We start from the raw sequence: 20,609 nt of genomic DNA, 5'->3' as shown, positions 1-20,609 counted from the left end.
AAAGCCAGAAATGGTGCTGAGGCTCAAGTGATAGAGCTCTAGCCTTGAGAAAGTCCAAGGTCAGTGCTCAGGCCCTGAGCTCAAGCCCAGGACTGGCAAAAAAAATGGTTAAGTGGGCTGGGAGTTTGGCCTAGTGGTAGAGTGCTTGCCTAGCATACACAAAGACCCGGGTTTGATTCCTTGGCACCACATACACAGAAAAAATGCTAGAAGTGGTGCTGTGGCTCAAGGCTAGAGCTCTAGCCTTGAGAAAATTCCAAGGACAGTGCTTAGGCCCTGAGTTCAAGCCCCACAACTGGCAAAAAAGTGGTTAAATATCACATTTGACATTTTAAAAGATGCAATCAGATCTGAATTGTCTTCCATGTTGAAGGAGAAAATAAACAATTCATAACACCAAACCACTATGTTTGGACACACATTATTTGTCAGAAGTCCAGTGTTGTCTGTGGTAGGTCATTAATTTGCATTGCAAGCAATGGGTCATTTATTGCCTCTTACAAATACCAGAGCTTCACAGACTCAGCCTCAACATAAAAGCATTATTTCTTAGTTGCTCACGTTACTTGATGTGTTTCTAAGTCTGTATACAATCCCAAAATTATTGATCAATTGACTACCATGCTCAAAGTCCCCACCTTCCAAAACCTGATATTCTAACAAGGAGTTGCAAATTGTGCAATGATCATAGTCCAAGCAGAGTGAATTAGCATGATTTGCGAGGCAGAAGGCCCCCAGCAGGAAATGGCAGAGGTCCGCAGATCAGACAAGCTGAGTGTGGAAGCCCTGCTCTCCCCATCTTCTCCAGTGCTCTCAGTAATCCTCGGAGAACCCCAATGAGAGCAGTCACCGGTGAGAGGCCATTGAGGACTTCATCCTGCTAGCAAAACACTGGAGAAGAAGTGCTGAGGGAACACAACCTGTCAGGCAAGCCTGCAGATGAGACTCTAGTCCCAGCTCTCATCTTGGTTGCAGACTGAAGGGAGACTCAGGGCCAGCTAGGCCACATGCATTTCTGATCTGCAGAAACTTTGAATTCATAAAGGCTTGCTATTTACGTATAGTAGGTATGGGGCAGCTTCTTATGTAATAGATAACTAAGATAACAATATTTTTCAAATATTATTTCGAATTTGTCCTAAATTGGAGGAAAACTGCCTTTTGTTTTTTTAAATTGTAATCAGTAACAGAATTATTAGTAGTCATTAATTTTATAAAGTAATGGAGGATTGTGATATTTCTATTTTACATACAATATATTACTTCCTATTTAAGATAGTCAACTAAATCCAAATTTTACGTACTTTTGACTAGTAAGCTAATTCTGGAAAAATGTACAAATTTGATGAATATCTCATTTTTTTTAAATGAAAAGCTTGGCATCTACAAGGCCAAATATCACTTTCCATTTTCTGTCCTGTTTATAACAGACCCCTAATACAGTCTCCTTGCATTTTAAATTTGTACATTTTAATTATTAGGGTGGCTTATTTTTGTAATCTAACCTATTCAGGAGGCTGAGATCTCTGTATTGCACTTCCAAGCCAGCATGGGCAGGAAAGTCCATTAGACTTTTGTATCCAACTAACCATCAGAATATAAAAAATACAATTGTTTATGCTTGTAATCCCACCTACTCAAGAGGTTGAGATCTGAGGATCATGGTTCAAAGCCAGCCTGGCACTAAGGTTCATGAGACTTTTATCTCCAATTAACCACTAGAAAAATAGAAGTGAAGCTGAGGCTCAAGGAGTAGGGCAGTAGCCTTGAGCTGAAGAGCTCAGGGACAGTGCCGAGCCTCAGAGATCAAGTTCCACAACCACCACCACCACCAACAACAACAACAAAAGAAAATACAATTGTGGTTGAAAGTGACAGTATGCTAACCTTTAGTGAAAATTTCAATATAAAATCTCAGACCCGGAGTTCCAGCCCCATATCCAATCGTAATAAATGAAAGAAAGAAAAGAAAAGGACACTGAAGCCACTAGAAGTAGAGAAGCATCTACCCTTGGCACTATCCTTCCTCAGGGTCAGTCCTGCCTGTCTAGTGGCAGGGTGCTTCCCCTCTCCTTCCTCTGGAGCAAAGCTTTGCATTGCTACTTGTCTCCTTGAGACCCAGTGCAGATATATAGACAAACCAGCCAAAGGACCTATTAGGAAAAGCAGGCACTCCTGCCACATGCAGTGGGAAGGACCCATGAGGATTGTTCTGCTAACTCAATGTAGGGCACGACCCACTGCATATCATGGAATCCCATGGAACATTTCAGGGTTTCTGAGTAACTACTGTTTAAGCTCTGCCTCATCTAGAAGACATGAAGAGTGCCCACCCCAGGACCACTGCCCACTCAGTGCCCACTTGACCCTCAAAGAACCTGAGGAGCTTGTGATTGGAACCAGCCCTTCTTTGCCAGCCTTCAGGGACCCCAACCAGCCCTAATCCTAAGCAGTGTGCAGTGGTGCTATCTCTTATGGCAATGTGGACTTTTCTATTCACCCACTGCTGACCACCAAAGTGCAATTTAGCCAAGTGACTCCACATGCACTTGTTTCCCCCTTCCCCAGTGTAGTGTTAGAGGACCCAGGATACATCTGGGATGTACCTGATCGACTAGGAACAGCTGTACCTACAGGATGGCCCGAGGTCCTGGACTTCCTGGACCTGGATCCACGACGCTCAGGAGCAGCCCTCCTAAGCAGCTTGCTGGCAGCCAGTACCCGACAGCCGGTACCAGAAAGCCTGAACCATACAGTCATGTCCACAACTGCCTGGGTAACCACAGAATTCCAGCCTGGGCATTCCTTTCTGATTGGACAGATTTGTACACAAACAGCTGTCACTTCCATGTGACCTCGAGATGCTGTGCAGGGATTGGCTGGTCCAGGTGGTCCAGGCACTTGCTCATTGGCTATTCTTGGAAACATAGTGAGGCCATCCTCGTGGCCTGGCTATATATATGAGGCGTGGAGCCGCGTGCTCCAGGTAAATTAGCCAGCCCTGTTCTCATGCTGTGGTGCAGCTCCAAAGCCTGTCTGTGCCATTTGAGGTAAAAGATGGCCCAAGTTGGAATGGCCCCTTACAGACTGGCTAGAAATGTACACAGGGTGATCATATGCTACTGCTAAGCCCATGGATAAAGGATGCCTCACTGATATTCCCGGACAGAATCTTATTTCAAATCCATGCTCCTTGGCCTGGAAACATTATATTGGGTAATACTTGTTTACACAGGGGGAGGGTGCTTAGATTGTTGGCTGTCTGTGTCTTGGCAACTAGGCTCTCATTGAGCTGAGTTGTAAAGGGGCCTAGCTGCATTTGACCCCATGAACCCTCCAAATCTCCTTGCAAGGCAAACACTTGAAAGAATCCAATTGTAATCAGGCAACACAGTTGTCATAAGTAAAGAGAAGATGCCGATGAAACTGATAATGCCCAAAAATCCCCAGAAGAAGACACTCCTAATTTTCCACATTAGACAATGAGACCTTGACTGTAAAAGAACAACAGTAAAAAATCCCAGAAATGAGAATCAAGGAAAGAGGAGAAATCTGAGTAATAGAAGACACAATATTTATGTGCATTTGATAATAAAAAATGATATTGGGCTGGGAGTTTGGCATAGTGGTAGAATGTTTTCCTAGAGTGCATGAAGACTTGGGTTTGATTCCTTGGTACCACATGCATAGAAAAAAAAAACAGAAATGGTGCAACAGCAAACGTGGTAGAGCTCTAGCCTCGAGAAAGCCCAAGGACAATGCTGAGCCCTGATTTCAAGGCCCAGGCACTGGAAAAAATGATATCTATCAAAATAAACATGTGTAAATAAAAACAAGAGGCTTGTTCCTTTTTGCTGATTTTGATTTCTTTCCTTTTTCTCTGTTCCCTCCGAGGTCATTGTGAGTGTAATTGGAAGTGCACAAATGGAGGGACAAATTGAAACAAATGGAGCATTGGTACTCATTGGACACTGTGCTGAAAATCAAGTGAACCATCTGTGGTTTGAAATGGGAGGGAAAAAGAGTGAGAGAATAAGGACCAAGAAACACAACAAATCAGAGAAAGGCTGGATAAGTGGGACTGCATTAAACTGCAGAGCTTCTGTATGGCAAAGGACATAGCTAGCAAATTAACTAGAAACCCTACAAAATGGGAGAAGATCTTCACTAACCATACAATGGACAAAGGTCTCATATCTAAAATATATCAACAGCTCAAAAAATTGAACCACTCCAAAACTAATCTCCAAAGAAACAACCAATCCATTAAAAGATGGGCCAAAGACTTAAAGAGAGTCTTCTCAGAAGAAGAAATAACAATGGCCTACAGACACATGAAGAAATGCTCAACATCTCTGGTCATAAAAGAAAGGCAAATCAAAACAACTCTAAGATTTCACCTCACTCCAGTTAGAATGGCCAGGATGAAGAAAACTAATAACAACAGATGCTGGAGGGGATGTGGCCAGGAGGGATCACTACTACACTGTTGGTGGGAGTGCAAACTTGTTGAACCACTATTGAAAGCAGTGTGGCAGTTCCTCAAAAGACTAAACATAGAACTCCCCTATGACCCAGCAATTCCACTACTTGGCATTTACCCAATAGTCCAGAAACAAGAACAGACTAAATCCACTAGCACAAAGATGTTCATTGCAACACTATTTACCATAGCAAAGATATGGAACCAACCAAATGTCCCTCAGTTGATGAGTGCATCAACAAGATGTGATACTTATACACAATGGAATTCTATGCTGCAGTCAGAAAGAATGATATTGCCCCATTTGTAAGGAAATGTAAAGACTTAGAAAAAATCATATTAAGTGAAGTAAGCCAGACTCAAAGGAACTTAGGCTCAATGGTTTCCCTCATTTGTCATAATCAGTAGAAACCTTGGGCTCTCCTAGCAGAGATTCACAATAGAACAAAATCTAGATACATAAGGCCATATAGTATGACGCTAAATGTAAGGACCTCCAGGATATAAAAACAAAAGCCATATAATGAGTGATTGTTGTCCTTAATGTACTATGTTATCTCTCATCTCTTTTGCTGTCCCTTGGTTATCTCATATTGTTAAAATATTTCACCTTGTTATCTGATATATTTTATATATGTTTAATTGGTTATTTGAAAGAGGATAGGGAAGGTGGGAAATCAAGATGAGCAGGGGAAGGGGGGAGGGAAATGGGGATCATGACATGAGAAAGTGTATCAATATTTGTGAAGTAATGTACGTTCTATCTGGTGAATATAATGTAACCCTTCTATTAATTACAATAAAAATATATGAAAAAAAGAGTGAGAGAACACAGAAAGGGGTGACATTCTTCCAAAGTAATTGTACTCTTATTTGACTAATGTAACTGTAAGCCCTCTATACATTACATTTAAAATAACTATGGAATATATTTTTAAAATACTTAGAAATAAGAAAGGAGAAGAAGCTGAATAATGGGACCCCCTTTCTACAACTAATGTTATTATAAACATACCATAATAAATAAAATAAAATAAGGCAAAGGACTTAAATTGAGATAAACAAATTCCAATAGGAAGTAATAAAACAATACACTACTCTGCCTCCTGCATATAAAATGAGTTTACTAATTCCCTGTCTTGTTCATTCCTCATTCACTCTTTTACTGAATCTCCTCAACTCCCTTATTCACTTACCCATTTCATTCTTCATTCTCTTGTTCAATCAACACACTCCCGTTCATTCACTTTGGAGTCAAATATTCACCTTTCCTTCCTCCCTCCCTCCCTCCCTCCCTCCCTCCCTCCCTCCCTCCCTCCCTCCCTCCCTCTCTTCCTTCCTTCCTTCCTTCCTTCCTTCCTTCCTTCCTTCCTTCCTTCCTTCTTTCTTTCCTTCCTTCTTTCTTCACTTTTTTCATTCATTTTAAGTAAGCATACAGCCCAGGGAAAATGTATGTAAAGCATCAATAAGGCCACAATACACATGCGTCCCTTCTTACCTGGGGAGTGACCATGGTCTCTCTTAACTCTGTTAGTGACCAATGTCAAATCATACTTAAAAATCTCCTTTAAGGTAAGCAAACGAGCACTCATCTTGAGATAAATATGTTTCTTAAGGAGCAAAAATCCAGGGGCATATGTGTGCCTCAAACTGTGAACCATCAAGCTTGATGGAAAATCTAAGGGACCCAAAGTTAAGCCCAAATTAGAGAACAACATCAAAGAAAAGGAAAGGAGAGCAATGATGTGCAAAGCAAAAAGAAAAACAAAAGTAAGTAGGAAGGGAGAGGAGGGTAAGAGAAGTAAAAGGAAGGAAAGGGAGGAGACAGGAGTGCACAGTAAAGTGGAGTGGGGGAGTGGACAAAAAGTGGGGAGTCCAGAGGAAATGAAGGGAGAGCAGGGTGGACAAAATAAGAGAAGAAAAAAGAAGGGGAGAGGAGAGGAAAAGAGAAGAGATGAGAGTGGGAGGGGAGGGGCAGGAAGGTGGGAGGGGAGGGGAGGACCTTGCCAAGAATCTAGCAGGTGAGCTGTGCTTCCCCTTGCTTAATGCCACTCCCTTCACCTACCTTTGTAAACATGTATCTGGACAGTGGGTTCTTCTACATTAAAGATTTCATTAGCAGTGCGTTCCCCTGAAATCTAAACCTGCAGATGAGTAGAATCCCAAGCTCCAGTGACTCAGCTCAACCAATTGCAGACCATCTGGGCCCTGGAGCCAGGAAATTGGAGGCAGTTGGTGCACAGCATAATGCGCAGGCTAATGAGGCTCCTGGTGGCTAAGCCAGAGCATGGAAAAGCAGTGAAATCTGCATACTTGGATTGTGTCTGGCAGACTAAAAAGGGGCATTCCAGGTCAGAAATAAGGATACTGTGTGGGCCTAGGAGTGCTGGAAGAGGTAAGGGAGGTAGTTGTGGCTGGCACATAACTGGCATAGCACTAAGTACAAGTGCCCCGGCTGAGTCTCCTGTTATAGAGTAACCAAGGCAGAGATTACTAGGAAAAGCCGTGCTAATGCTGACACCCATTATCTTCAAGGAGAGAACAAGTGCAAGGACACTGAAGAAGAGGTCTTTGCACAGGTGATGGACTGAATCAAGCCTGATTCGTGCCCTTTAGAGTTTTGTGTGTGTGTGTGTGTGTGTGTGTGTGTGTGTGTGTGTGTGTGTGAGAGAGAGAGAGAGAGAGAGAGAGAGAGACAGAGACAGAGACAGAGACAGAGACAGAGACCGAGACAGACAGAGAGACAGAGAGACAGAAAGAGAGAGAGAGAGAGACAGACAGATAGACAGACAGACAGACAGACAGAGACAGAGATGGACTGAGTTATATGTTTTTTCCCAAATGTCCAAACACAGGTTGGAAGGGGACAGGGGACAGATGGGGACAAATGGCAAAGACATCAGGTTCTACCAAATTGGGGAGCCCTGACTCACACAAAGACATAACAAGTATAACAGAATACTCTGGGATGTGGATGGCACATGCTGTCTGGGTACATATGGAAAGTGCTGCTTGGTGCCCATCATCTGGCAAGACCTTGTTTATACAACAGAGCAAAGACCCTCAGAGGAGAGTCCTGCTTGATCCTGAATTCCTCAATTCCCCCCTCTGTGAATCCCCTTAGGGTCTCACAGTGTCCTGGGGCTTAAAATCAGGGTCTGGGCATTGTCCTTGGGTTTTCTAAAGGCTAGACCTCTACCACTTGAGCCACAGCACTACTTTTGACTTATTCTATGTATGTGGTACCAAGGATTCAAACCTGAGACTACATGCATGCTAGGCAACATTCTACCACTAGGCCACTAGGATTTTTGATGTTAGGTAGAGATAAGATTCTCTGTAACTTTTCAACCAAGCCTTGCTTGGAACCATAATCCTGTTAACTCAACTTCTAGACTTGTTAGATTTCCAGGCCTGAGACACTGGAGCTTGGCTGTATTTTCTCTTTCATAGGATGGGCTTGAACTTGCTTCCCTGCAGTTGCTAGACAAGTGTGGTTCCACTGCAGCCTCAGCCCCAGCCCAAGCTTAAGATATAGATCTCAGTGTCCCCCTCCACTGACCCAGTCCTCCAGCCTGTTGGATACAATTATTAAATCCCAATGCCATGACTTATTGCCTGGCTTATTTTCTATGGAATGGGCACCCAGTGCTTTTCTTTTTTTTTCAGGCTTAATGGGTTTAATAAGTTTACCTCTTCAGTTCCTATTTGCAGCACCCATAATCCTTTGAAATACCAGTCCAAACTGGCAGTGGCCAACAGTAAATTTCCATTCTCCAGAGGAAAGTTCAGTTTCTCTGAGCATTCTGTGTTGCAGTGGCACTTGTCCAGATTGGTACCTCCCCATAGTTGGGGAACTTTAAATGTACCAATGAAAAAAAAAAGCTTTTTCCCCTTCAAGGGGAAGAAAGAAAGGAATTCCTCAAAACAGCTAATCTGGCTATGAGGTCTTTCCTTCTCTCCCATCTCTTCAGGCTCTTTTATTTTTTTCTTTCTCTTTTTTTGCAGTAGAGCAAGAGAGACCAAAACCTAACCTGAGTTACAAGAAACAAGACAGTGATGGCTATAAAGGAAGTATCCAGGAGCAACTGAGACGCTTCTACATCTCCCACATCCAATGTATGTGCTTCACAGAAAAACAAAAATAACAAATCCACAAAATACAACAGATAGAATTACAAAACGCATTCATCCAAGGGTGCTAGAAGACCAGAAGGAGAGGTGGGAGGGTAAATGGCACAGACAGGAAAATGAAGTAGTCAAATCATCCAGGCACGGGGGCTGGCAAATGCTAGAAAATAGCTGTGGTCCTTTCAGACTCACATGGTGGTAAAAATCCACATACTAATGTCTGCCTTATGTGCACCAGAGACAAAAATTCAAACTCCACAAACAGAAGAGACTATGCAGAGGGCCCTTGGCAGAGTGGGTCCTGCCTTCCCTGGCAGGGGGAGGAGAACAGAGAGAGAGCTGCCACAGCTTTCACCCAATCCCACCCATCCCTTCTGAACAGCAGGCGACTCAGTAGCCTGCAGCAGCCTTCAATTTGGCAGGAGATGGATGTGGTGAAGGAAACTTCTCTGCAGAGGTTGAGCTGCTCAGGGCAGATTGCAGGTAGACTGTCTTGTGGAAGAGTCTGTTGCTTAAGAAGACCACCAAAGAGAAGAGGCGCAACTGGAAAAGGTATGCTTTTCCAGGAGTCTTTGCTTCATTGGCGCTGATAATGAATAAAAGAAAGAGGATAGAGAAGAGGCAGCCACTAATAATGTATGAGGACTGCATTGCTGTGAGGAAAGCCAAGGGCAAACCAAATCCAAAGTAGTAAGGCCAGTTTCGTTCTATGTTTGACAATCGCTGATGCATTTCAATTCCTTTATTGAACCAACGATATTCAAAGCAGTACAGTGAGTAGAGAAGGGACATATGCAGCAGACTAACCAGCTGACCAACAAGATGGATGGGAAAGAGACTCACAAACATCCCCTGGATAAGGAAGAGAGTCTGCAGCAAAAGGTTGAAGAGCATATCAGCTATGATTTTGCTGACACTAGGGAATGGATGAGGCTTCCTCCCTGATACCTCTAATGCCAGGTCAGCTATATCTTGAAACCAAATGGCATTCACAACTTTGCTAAGCACAAACAGCGGGAGCACCCAAAGAGCACTGAAGATCGATGTAAGGAAGAACTCCAGCCATGACCAAACATCTCCATGTAGTGATGGATCACCAATAATTCGGGCTGTTACTGACTGAAGCACGGGGATAAAGACTCGATAAAACAAGAGAAGACTGAACCAGGACACTCCGCCATTCCAAGCGCAACACTGGAAAATTCTACTAACAATGCGTGGCTCACTCTCTTGCTTCCGCTCTATGCTCTGGGCTCTCCTCTGGGCCAGGACACTACTTGCCCTTCTTCGCCGCTGTTCCTCTCTCTTTTGCTGGATTCGAGCATCTAGCTTTGAGATGGTACAAATGCCCCAGATGGAGTCTTTGATTCCCCTGCCAAGGTCCTGGAGAAAGGTTTTGACACTGTCAGCCATCTCCTCACCACCCAGACTATCAGCTACACAGACAGAGAAGAACCTCAAAATCTCTCATCATGAAGGACTCCTGCAGCCCTGCTGCCGCGGATCCGGCCCTGGCGTTCGTCCACCTCGGGGATCCTGCTAGGCTCCCCTCCGCGCCCGACCGGCCGCCCGCTCTGCTGGCACTCCCAGGCCCGGGGCCGCTGAGCCCTCACTGACCCAGTGCTTTTCTTTTGTTCATTTAAGACAATGATCTGAACTTGTTACCTGTCACTTTTGCTCACTAGCTGGCTCTCTACCAACTGAATCTCGCCTCTAGCCCCTTTCAATATTATTTCCTGAACACTTACTATTCCAGAAATAGTAATTCCACTTAGCATTCCACTCCATCAGGGAAAAGCCATTTCTGCACATGTTGGAATTTTATGCTTATAATTATTAGGGAATGTACAGTCATAATACTCAATGTACATTTATGAAATTGAAACTAGATAACTTAAAGGATAGTGGAGTTGAAATACATGGGCTACCAACAGTGATGGAAGGGATGATACTCATGAATGGGCAATAGAAATGAAATCACCTTTTCATGACCATGTTAACATAAGAATGATATAATTGAAAACCGGGCAGTTTAATTGCACCTTCACTCTCCCCCACTGCTTTGTCTCATGTTGCAGAGTGTGTCCCAGAACCTGAGTGAAGAAGTGCGGTAGGTAGTGGATACCGAAACAGTCTCCACAACTGTGTAAGTCCATCGGGTGGTCTGACTTTGCTCTCTCCCCCACATCGCTAGACCCCTTCTGAACCCATCCACCACTTCTCAGGAGAAATCATGAGTGATTCCTCTCCTCCTCCACTGCCCCACCTACCTGAGGCCCCTAGCCTTCATTCAAACAATGAACAAAGTCTCATGTAATTACATTGTTAATTCTTCCCTAATGAGCTGGAGTCTGGAAATGGTCAACTTGTACGAGTCATAAAGTTTCTGTCACTGGATATGAAACTGAAGTATATCTTTCAGATGAGAGCTTCAATCCACATCTCAGTGCATTCCTGGGAGTGTGTGTGTGTGTGAATGAGAGAGTGAATGAGTGAGTGAGTGACTTAGTGGGAAATGCTGTCAGGGAGATGATTCCTATTTCATAATTCCCGTGGACAGGAAGATGACATATTGTTGTATAAGTAGGCCTTGGGAAACTTTCTCTTCTGTAGGCATTGGACAAGCAGGTAGTTCTCACCTAGTGATTCTACAATTTGTAATGCTCATCTATAAAAGACCACCACATGAAGTCAGAATGCAAAAATGTATTAAACACCTCAGAATGCAAACATATATTAAACAGAACACTCAAAGTTTGTTATAAACATCCAAATGAGAAGAGCAGCCATCCTAGTTGTCCAGGTATGGATTTTCTGGAGGAGAGTTCACACATGGTCTTTTGCATGCTGCACATATATTGAGCTATAGTTACATTCACACATTCACACGTACTGTACACCAAATGTTCAGGATGAAAGACACTTTGGTTCTATTCTCAACCCAGACTGCAACTTGGTGTTTTACACAAGCACCCACCAGGCAGACAGGTAGCAATACGTCCTGAAAATGCCAATCTTCTTCCAACAATTCCAAATGAATCCCACAAAAATTAATTTTCACATTTAAAAATAATCTAGCTTTGTATTTTTGCCTTTCAAGAACTCCCTTTTCAAGATCCTGTTGAATCACATGGGCTTCACTTCAAATACATTTAAAATGTATTCAATTGTGACTGGCCAGGTGTGCAACTGAATGGATAGGAGTTGTTTGTGAAGACCATGGTCCAATCTGCAGTTGCACCCTAAGAGAGCAGTCTGCACTTAGGAGAAATCAGAGTTTGTTTCTGTTATGAAAATCATTCAGGTCCTGCATCTAGTGATGTCATGAGAGAACTCTTGCATGACTTGAGATTGAAAAGCCCATTGGAAGTCATTCAATGCCCCTAATGATGCACAAGGTGGATGGGCTCCTCAGCAGGTAGTTGGGGCTCCCATGTGTTCCTTGTGGGGACAGATGACACTATGAAGGAGACTTAGTCTATCAAGAAGGTTGAGCTCCTGTGGCGATGAGGGCCATCAGCAACTTGTTTAGTCCTTGAAGGAGGGCAGTCTCAGAGGTAAAAGTTCAGAGTCAGAGGGCCCATGATCCTGCCCAGCACTGACAATATGGTCCGTACAGGCTGCTAATTCCCCCTTGCTTTGGTAATACCCCAGGCAGGTGACACAACAAATCTATGTTTAGATGGACTTCACCAGTGGGCACGTGAAGATGGACTGCAAGGTTATCAAAGAAAATGTCTCTGCCATGGCTTTCAACTTTCAAGACTCTTTCCCCAAAATATAGACAGGAATGACACTAGAGATCCAACTATTTAGATTCACTTGTCTCTGGAAGACTGAAAAGTGCAATGGATGTTTCTGCAAAACTATACATGAAGTATCACAATTCCTGCTCTTTAATCACTGGAAATAGGTTGCAATACATGACATGAATAGTTAATGAATAATTTGAGAACCAAAAGTGCCATCTGAACAGAATGGCAGGCACAGAATAATTTGACCAAATGGAAGAGTTCATGTTCCCAAAGTTTCAAATTTACTGAACATCTGTGCATGCAAACAAGGGTGTAAATAATCATGAACATATATGACTATGAAAGGAGAGGTCCCTCCTCTCATATATACATGCTGTAGGTATCTTAAAGGACCAGTTTGAGGTCTCCTCCTCCTCCTCCTCCTCCTCCTCCTCCTCCTCCTCCTCCTCCTCCTCCTCCACCTCCTTATCCTTTTCCTTACTCTCCATCTTTTCCACCTCCTATTACTCTTCCTCTTCACCTACCTTCCCCTCCTCCATCTTCTCCTTCCTCTCCTCCCCCTGCACTTCTTATCCTTCTCCTTACTCACCATCTTTTCCACCTCCTATTACTCTTCCTCTTCACCTACCTTCCCCTCCTCCATCTTCTCCTTCCTCTCCTCCCCCTGCTCTTCCATCTCCAACTTCTCCTCCTGCTACTTCTCTTCCTTCTCCTCCTTCTCCATCTTCTCCTTCTCATGCTTTTCCACCTCCCCATTCTCCATTTTCAATGTCTCCTCCTTGTCATTCTCATCCTTCTTCTCAATCTTCTCCATGTTTGTCTCCTCCTGATGCTGCTGCTTCTCCTCAACCACCTGTTTCTCTTTCTCTGCCATCTCTTCCTCCTCTACATTCTCCTTCTCCTTCAATTCTTTCTTTTCTCCTTTCTCATTCTTGTTCTCCTCCTCTGCCTCCTCTTTCTCCTCCTCATTCTCCTCCTCATCCCCCTCCACATCCTGCTTCTCCTCCTTTACTTTCTCTTCTTCCTCGTTTTCCCCCCTTTGCTCAGACTTCTCTTCATCTCCTTCTACATGTGTATCCTCCTCCCATTCTTTCCCTTCCTTTTTCTTGTCCTTTTCTTTCTCCTCATTCTTATCCATTTCCTCGTTTTCTTCCATCTCTTCCTTTATAGATACCTTCAACTCCTCCTCCTTTTCCTCTTCCCCATTTTCCTCCTCCAAATTCTCCTCTTCCTGCTCTTCCAGTTCCTTCTCCTCTTCTTCTTCCTGCTTCTCTTCCATTTCTTGCCTGTCCTCCTCTCCCTCCTCTGTTTTATTTGCTCCCTCCCTCTCAGCCTTCTCTTCTTCCTTCTCTACCTTAATCTCCTCCTCTAATTTTTTCTCTTTCTTTTTATCATTCTTCTTTCCCCTCTTCTCGTCTTTCTCTTTTCCCTCCCCCTGCTTCTGCTCCAGCTTTCCCTCCATTTCTTGGTTCTCCTCTCCTTTCTCCTCTTCCTCCTCCACATTCTCATCTTTCTCTGTCTGCTCATTCTCCTCCTCCCGCTCTAAATTTTTCTTGTTCTTCCCCTTCCCCTCCTTCTTCTTCTTCTCCTCCTCTTTCTGCTCCCTTTCCTCCATCTCAGATTCTCCATTTAGACATTCTGGCAAATTAGGATTCCCTTCAGTAGAGCAAATGGGAGTCTTCACATTCGGGTTGGTTGTCCCATCAGAATTCCCCACGTCAGTGTAATTTATGACTGGAAAATCAACAAGTAGCTCAGCATTTTCCATCGCCCGTCTAACTGGGAAACGACCACTGGTTGCGAAGTAGTCCAAAAAGGAACCATTGAAATATTTCCACACAATTTCTTCTTCATAGTGTGAAATGAGTGACAAACACCAGGCCATACCAAGTTTGTAACGTTGACTGGCTCTCTGCACAAGTTTGTCTTTTGATCTACACTCCATGTGCTTTAAGTTGCAAAGAGGGACCTGAATGCCACTTCCTTCAGGGCGCAAATTGGGCTCAATCAAGAGCACCCTGGCTGTGTTAGTGGTTTGGTCCACACTCTTCACCACAGCTGGCCAAAATGGATAACCTTTGGGTTTAAACCACACCAACATTTCTTTTTCAATGTGAACTGCCTTCCTCCCAGGAGACACATTTTTGGTTCGTGTTTCTTTTCTTCTTTCAGCTTCCTTCTTGTTAACAATGTTCTTAGTCTTATTGGAAGTCTTAGGAACTCTGCATTTCTTTGCTTCTGTCTTGAAACTTGCTTCCTGGCGCTTCCTTTTTTGGTTTGCAGTAGAGAGACCATCTGAAGGCAATGTGTTTGGGGATGCAGAGGATGTTCCTTCCCTTGACAAGCCTGCATGCAAGGCACTCTTGGCAGAATCCTCCATGCCCTTTTGTGTGGTAGTTACACTGTGGGCTTCAGAAACTTTGATCTGTGCACTGGAATCCTGCGACTTCTGTCTCATATCTTTGAGCCTGTTGAGGACCACAACTGGTCGCACAAATAGACCTGGAAATTGATCTTTAGCATATGGGCTATTCCAAAACATGAGGTGATTAGAGGACTCAGGTGTTGCAGCTCCTGAGTTTTCCTCACATTCTTTTTTAACAGCCCCATCATCTGTTGGTATTTGGGCACTTACAGTGGAGTTATTTGACACCTTTGCTTGCATTTCATCTGAAGAAGCAGTTTCTGTGTGTGCCATGGATTCCTTATCATTGTCTGCATGCTTGGATGGTAAGCATGCTCTCTTCCCAAGACTTGATTCAGAACTCTCCTTTCGTTTCTGCTGTTTTTTGTCAGTGCAAGGGCCAGGGCCAGGCTGAGCCCTTGGTCCCTCTGGCTCTGACTGTGGAAACTCCACAGGAGTTCCTTGCCCTGCTAGTTTTCTGGAAGACAGAATCTCCAGTGCTACTTTAAGTGCTTCTGTGTGGGCACTAGCCTGGCCTGGTGGGCCAGAGTCCTTGCACAGAGCATCTCCTGGAAGCTCATTGGCTCTCAAGCACAATCCTGCTGAGGATGCAATGGCTTCAATCCCAGCTTCTGTGAGGGGCATTACATCAGTGCTTCTCACTTGCACTGTTTCCTCTACAGAGAGGATTTGCACATGTAAGAGCAATTCCTCTGCCCCGTCACTGTTTGTTTGAGTCCCTGCTCTGGACAACACCTTTGCAGGCCACAAGTCCCCATTCCAGTGACAAAGGACATAGTCCTCACTATCCATTATGCCTAGAGTTGGGAGCTGATTCAGAGTAGCTGAGTTCCCACTCTTCTTTATGTGTTCCTCATGCAGCCTTCTTGAGCCTCTTTACCCTGAGGTCCATACAAGGCTGCAGGCTTGCACGAGCTCTCCTACCTGAGGATCCTAGAATTGCTGAACCAGGGGTCTCAGTGAGGTTGCACCAGAGCCCTGCAAGATGGAAAAAAGGACAGTAATGAGTCAAAAAAAATGACTTCCCTTGGTGAAAGAGGGAAATCCCACCTTCAGTGAGTTTAACAATAAAGAATAGAAGAAAATATAAAACTCTGTCCTGCACCAAGAAGATTGATGGCAAATGCTTGGGGAAAATTCAGAAGACACCTGAGCAGGTCCCATTGCTGTTCCAATGTCTTATACCAACTCTAAGTACTGTCAGGTCCCATTTCTTTAATGCAAATTGGTGCCCTTGCGCCTCATTGGCCCTTCTACTCTTCAGGAATGTCAGGTTTCATTCTCTTTTCCTGGTGTGGTAGTGCTACCCGTCCCATCCCAGGATGCTTTTGGCAATCTCATGCATACACATGCTAGCCCTCATTCATATGTCAAATTCTAGTTTAACACTGGAAATCTAAGTTTGGTGAAGGATACTCTCAGAGTTACTGTCTATGAACTCTACTCAAGATGTCTGTAGGCACTGGACCCTGGATATCATCTGAAGCCACATGGTGATTTCAATCTGTTGCTTCCGAACAACAGGAGTGCTATTGTTCTTATTTTTGTTGTTTATGGTATTGGTGGTTGTGGGACTAGAACCCAGGGCTTGGGTAGTCTCACTGAGCTCTTTGGCTCAAGGTTAATACTCTACCATTTTGAATCACAACCCCACTTCTAATTTTGTGGTAGTTACTTGGGAATAAAAGTCTAACAGACTTTCTAGACTGGTTTGGATTTGGACCATGATCCTCAGGCCTCAGCCTTCCGATTAGCTAAGATTAGGTGTGATTTACCGGCAACCTTGACATCTATTGTTGTTAAAAGAATGAGGAGCAAGGAACAGTCTGACCTTAAACCTCTAAATGGTGTGGTTGCCATGAATGCTGAGTAAATAAGAAACTCTTACCTTGGTCTCATAGCACAAAAAAGATCAAGTTTTGAACTGACTGTCTGGATTCTAACTCTATATGTGCTGGTTTACTGATTCTTTGCCTTTCTCTGTGATTCTTCAGTACACAGTACTCAAGGGACCCTGGAGCAAGTGCTCTGGATGCCCAGGAACTGGATCTTTTAATAGTAGCTCTGGAAAATATAAAGAAGATAGGAAATGAAGTCAATTATGTGATGATTGGGAGATCACTCTACCTTCCTAAACCCTTCAGTACATTTTGAAACAGAAGTAAAAAAACTAATCTCATCCACAATTTAGTTACCCTACTTAGTTTCTTCCATCTGTTTTGCCCCAGCATATTTTCCCCTTAAGCTGTATCTTGGAGGGCACTCTCCTCTATTTCAGAACTGTGGGGCCCACCTCTACCATGACAGCATGTGGTTGGGACACAAAGATTTCTGATAAACCTTTAACACATGGGATTATATACATGGTTATTTCCCAGGACAAAATGGATTTCAACATCTGGGTCAAGTAATTCTACATCCCCAGCCTCCTAAGGGTATGAAATTACTCACAGACAACAATAAACTGAGGAACAACCTTGGCTATAGACAAATTAAGACTGATCTACACCTCTATTTCAGTATTCACCTCTCCAAATCAGTTACAATAATCCCATTTCCCTCCATCCCATTTCCCTCTTTAATGGTGTCTCCAGAATGAGGTGTTAAGGGACTTAAAGAGAAAATCCACTTCCAAAAATATCCTTGACCACTGTGTCCTCTGCTAGTCACAAGTAGGTGTGGAGGTGAAGTATTTATTCTAGGACCACTGGGATTCAAGTCTGCCCTAGAACCATGGGAAAGGAAATTGAAAAAATGATGCAGGACTTTTGCAGACACTGGTGGCTCCCTCCTATAATTCTAGACAATCAAGAAGCTGAGAACTGAGGATCACAGTTCAAAGACAGCCCAGGCTGTTATAGCCAATAAAATACTCAGAAGAAGCTGGAAGTGGTATCATGGCTCAAGTAATAGAGATCATGCCTTAAGCACAAAAGAGGCTCATGGAAAACACCCAGGCCCTGAGACCCAAGACATTTTTAAAAAATAGAGAGGCACACATCTACTGAAGGGGTGTTTTTTTATTATTGAATTTTAAGGTATACTGCACAATGATATCATGTAACTCTGGATTGCAAATAAGTTTATCCTAGTCCTCAGAGGTCAAACTATTGGCAGCATTATCACTCTCCAATGGCTGTCACATATAATGTCATGAATAATGTAGAATTCTTGTCAAATGATCATTGTTGAGATCAAAATTAAAGCAATGAGTAATTTTATTTCATTGGTCCTCAGACCTGTTCATGTGCAAGTACCAAACTGTTTTTATAATTATGGCTTTATAATACAGATTAAAGTGTGGTATTGTTATTCCCCAGCACTGTTTTTCCTGCTAAGAATTGTTTTTGCTATTCAGGTTATTCCATTATTCCATATACATTTTTAGATTGTTTCTTCTATTTCATTAAAGAAAGATATTGGGATATTGATGGATATTGCCTTGAATTTGTAGATAGCTTTTGAGAGTATTACATTTTTCACAATCTTAATCCTTCTAATCCAGGAGCATGGAAGGTTTTTCCACTTCCTTAAATCTGCTTTAATTTTCTTTTTTCATGTTTTTAAAGTTTTCACCACAGGGGTCCTTCATCTCTTTGGTTAATTGCTACTTATTTTATTTTTTTGAGGCTACTATAAAAGGAGTTGTTTTTCTGATTTCAGCCTTGCTCTTCTCATTATTGGCGTACTAATGATTTTTGTGGGATAAAGGACATAAAATCATTAGATAGAAGAAAGGCTGCTTATTCAACAAATGACACTGGCAGAATTGGCTACACATGTGTAGAAAACTGAACTTAGATCCTTATATAGTTCCCTGCATCAGAATCAACTCCAAATGGATAAAAGATCTCTAGCAGATAACCTGAAAATATTATAGGAAGGAATATGGGATACACTAAGGATCCTTGGCAGAGGTTGAAACTTCTTAAAGATCCAGAAATGCAAAAAAAATCAAAGAAAGAATGAATAAATGGGATTTTATTAAACTACAGATCTTCTGTGAGGCAAAGGATATAGCTAGCAAGATAAATAGAAAGCCCACTGATTGAGAGAAGATATTCACTAGCTATACAACAGATAAGGGCCTCATAACAAAAACATACCTAGAACTAAAAAACTAAACCCACTAATGACAAATCCTCAAAGAAATAACCACCTCATCAATAAGTGAACCAAAGAATTAAAAAGAGACTTCTCTGGAGAGAAAATAAGAATAGCCAATAGACAAATGAAGAAATATTCAACATCTTTGGCCATAATATAAATGCAAATCAAATCTACATTGATATTCTACATTACCCCAGTCAGAATGGTCATTACCAAGAAAACAAATAATAAGAGATGGCAGGGATGAGTCCAAAAGGGAATGCTACAATACTGTTAGTAGGAATGTAAACTAGTTAAACCACTCTGGAAAGCAGTACGCAGCTTCCTCAAAAGACTAAACATAGAGTTCCCCTATGATCAGACAATCCCACTCCTGGTCATTTACCCAAATGATTACAAATAAGGCCACATAAAGTTACTAGCACAACTATTCTCATTGCCACATTATTTACCATAGTTAATATATGGAACAAACCCAGATGCCTCTCAATAAATCAATGGATCAAGAGAATGTGTTAAATATACACAATAGAATTCTATGTTCCATCAGAAAGAATAGTATTGCCATATTTGTAAGGAACTGGAAAGTCTTGGGGGAAAAATCATACTAAGTGAAGTAAGCCATACCCAAAGAAACATAGGCTCCATAGGCTCCAAAGAAACATAGGTTTCCTTAATTTGTATTAATCAGCATATGTCTATGATAGTCCTAGAAAAGGATCATGATAACTCAATAGCTATGTACATATGACCATATGAAATGATTCTAATAAAATGAATTCCAAAAAAGCAATAAGCAGCATTTTCTGGAAACATGTATCATCTTAATTTAATATTCATGAGGTCCCAGCAAGATTAATACAATTCATTTCTTCTGGGAATACAATTCATTTCTGGAGTATCTCATTATCCCAGATGTAGCTTGACTATTCTTAAAACATACAATAAAAGTCTCAACCCATGTATTGAAGTGACTGCTGTTGTTCATGTGTCATTATTAAGACCTTAGCAGCAACAGAATGAGGAAAGAAAGGAAGGGCAAGAATGAAATCAATAATTCAATGTATATCCTACAAACTTAGGAAAAGCAAGGGAAGAAAGGGTGTTTTGGAAGGAATGAGTGACAGTGTTAGTACCCTTGGCAGTGATCATGATACACTGTACTCATATACTACTTCATTAAATTGTACTTCTACTGTACACTATTTAAAGATAATATAATAATAAAAAGAGTTGAGCCGCTACATATGTTCCCACAGAAAATAACACAAACCATGCAAACAGTGCAAAGGTTCTGATCTGCCTGGCACTGCTTGGTCTTTTTCTTTCCAAAACAAAACTTTCATAAATTCAGTGCCCCCAGATTTTACTGTAGGTTGGTGGGGATAGCCTAAGTCAAATATTGCCCTACTTATTACATTAACAAAGGACTTCTTAGCTGTATCTCTATGGCTCAAGCCTGTAATCCAAGTTACTCATGTTGCTTAGATCTGTGGATTGAAGTATGAAGCCAGCCCAGGCAAGAAAGTCCTTTAGAATTTTATATCCAACTAACTTCCAGATAACTGGAAGCAGCAATGTGGCTCAAAGCGGAAGCATGATACCCTTTATTGAGAAAGTTAAGGGACAAAGCTCAGGTGCTGATTTCAATCCCTATGTCCAACCAAAAAGACAGAAAGAAAGAAAGAAAGAAAGAAAGAAAGAA

General features: G+C 42.4%; 2 protein-coding genes across 3 annotated transcripts in view; both read right to left on the bottom strand.

Moving 5' to 3' along the window:
- Positions 1-8,461: 8,461 nt before the first annotated feature.
- On the bottom strand, positions 8,462-10,111 carry LOC150040791 (etoposide-induced protein 2.4 homolog). 2 transcript variants are annotated; one of them, XM_090326313.1, is made up of 2 exons: positions 9,357-10,089; positions 9,038-9,244 (listed from the first exon to the last, which is right to left on the bottom strand). In XM_090326313.1, the coding sequence occupies exons 1-2, from the start codon at positions 10,025-10,027 to the stop codon at positions 9,127-9,129; spliced, it is 789 nt and encodes a 262-aa protein (XP_090182439.1). In that variant the 5' UTR covers positions 10,028-10,089; the 3' UTR covers positions 9,038-9,126. The 2 variants fall into 2 exon arrangements, with proteins under 2 accessions (XP_090182438.1, XP_090182439.1); XM_090326312.1 differs by having other exon boundaries at positions 8,462-10,111.
- Positions 10,112-12,963: 2,852 nt separating this feature from the next.
- Positions 12,964-20,609, bottom strand: part of LOC150040790 (PWWP domain-containing DNA repair factor 3B-like) — a 30,194-nt gene continuing 22,548 nt past the window's right edge. The window contains exons 3-4 of the mRNA XM_090325853.1: positions 16,683-16,858; positions 12,964-15,772 (exon numbers count right to left, since the gene is read on the bottom strand). Of these exons, the coding sequence (XP_090181979.1) occupies positions 13,064-15,586 (2,523 nt within the window). The 5' untranslated portion in view covers positions 15,587-15,772; positions 16,683-16,858 and the 3' untranslated portion in view covers positions 12,964-13,063. The remainder of the gene's footprint in view (positions 15,773-16,682; positions 16,859-20,609) is intronic.

Source organism: Megascapheus bottae, chromosome X (assembly GCF_031878675.1).
Source record: "Megascapheus bottae isolate mThoBot1 chromosome X, mThoBot2.hap1, whole genome shotgun sequence".
In the NCBI taxonomy this organism is placed as follows: Eukaryota; Metazoa; Chordata; class Mammalia; order Rodentia; family Geomyidae; genus Megascapheus; species Megascapheus bottae.
The sequence above is the reverse complement of the archived record's forward strand: the minus strand, read 5'-3'. Positions and strand labels throughout refer to the sequence as shown.

What these genes read in the sequence shown, in the direction of transcription:
- LOC150040791 (XM_090326312.1), bottom strand. Translation starts at nt 10,027, where the DNA reads ATGGCTGACAGTGTCAAAACCTTTCTCCAGGACCTTGGCAGGGGAATC.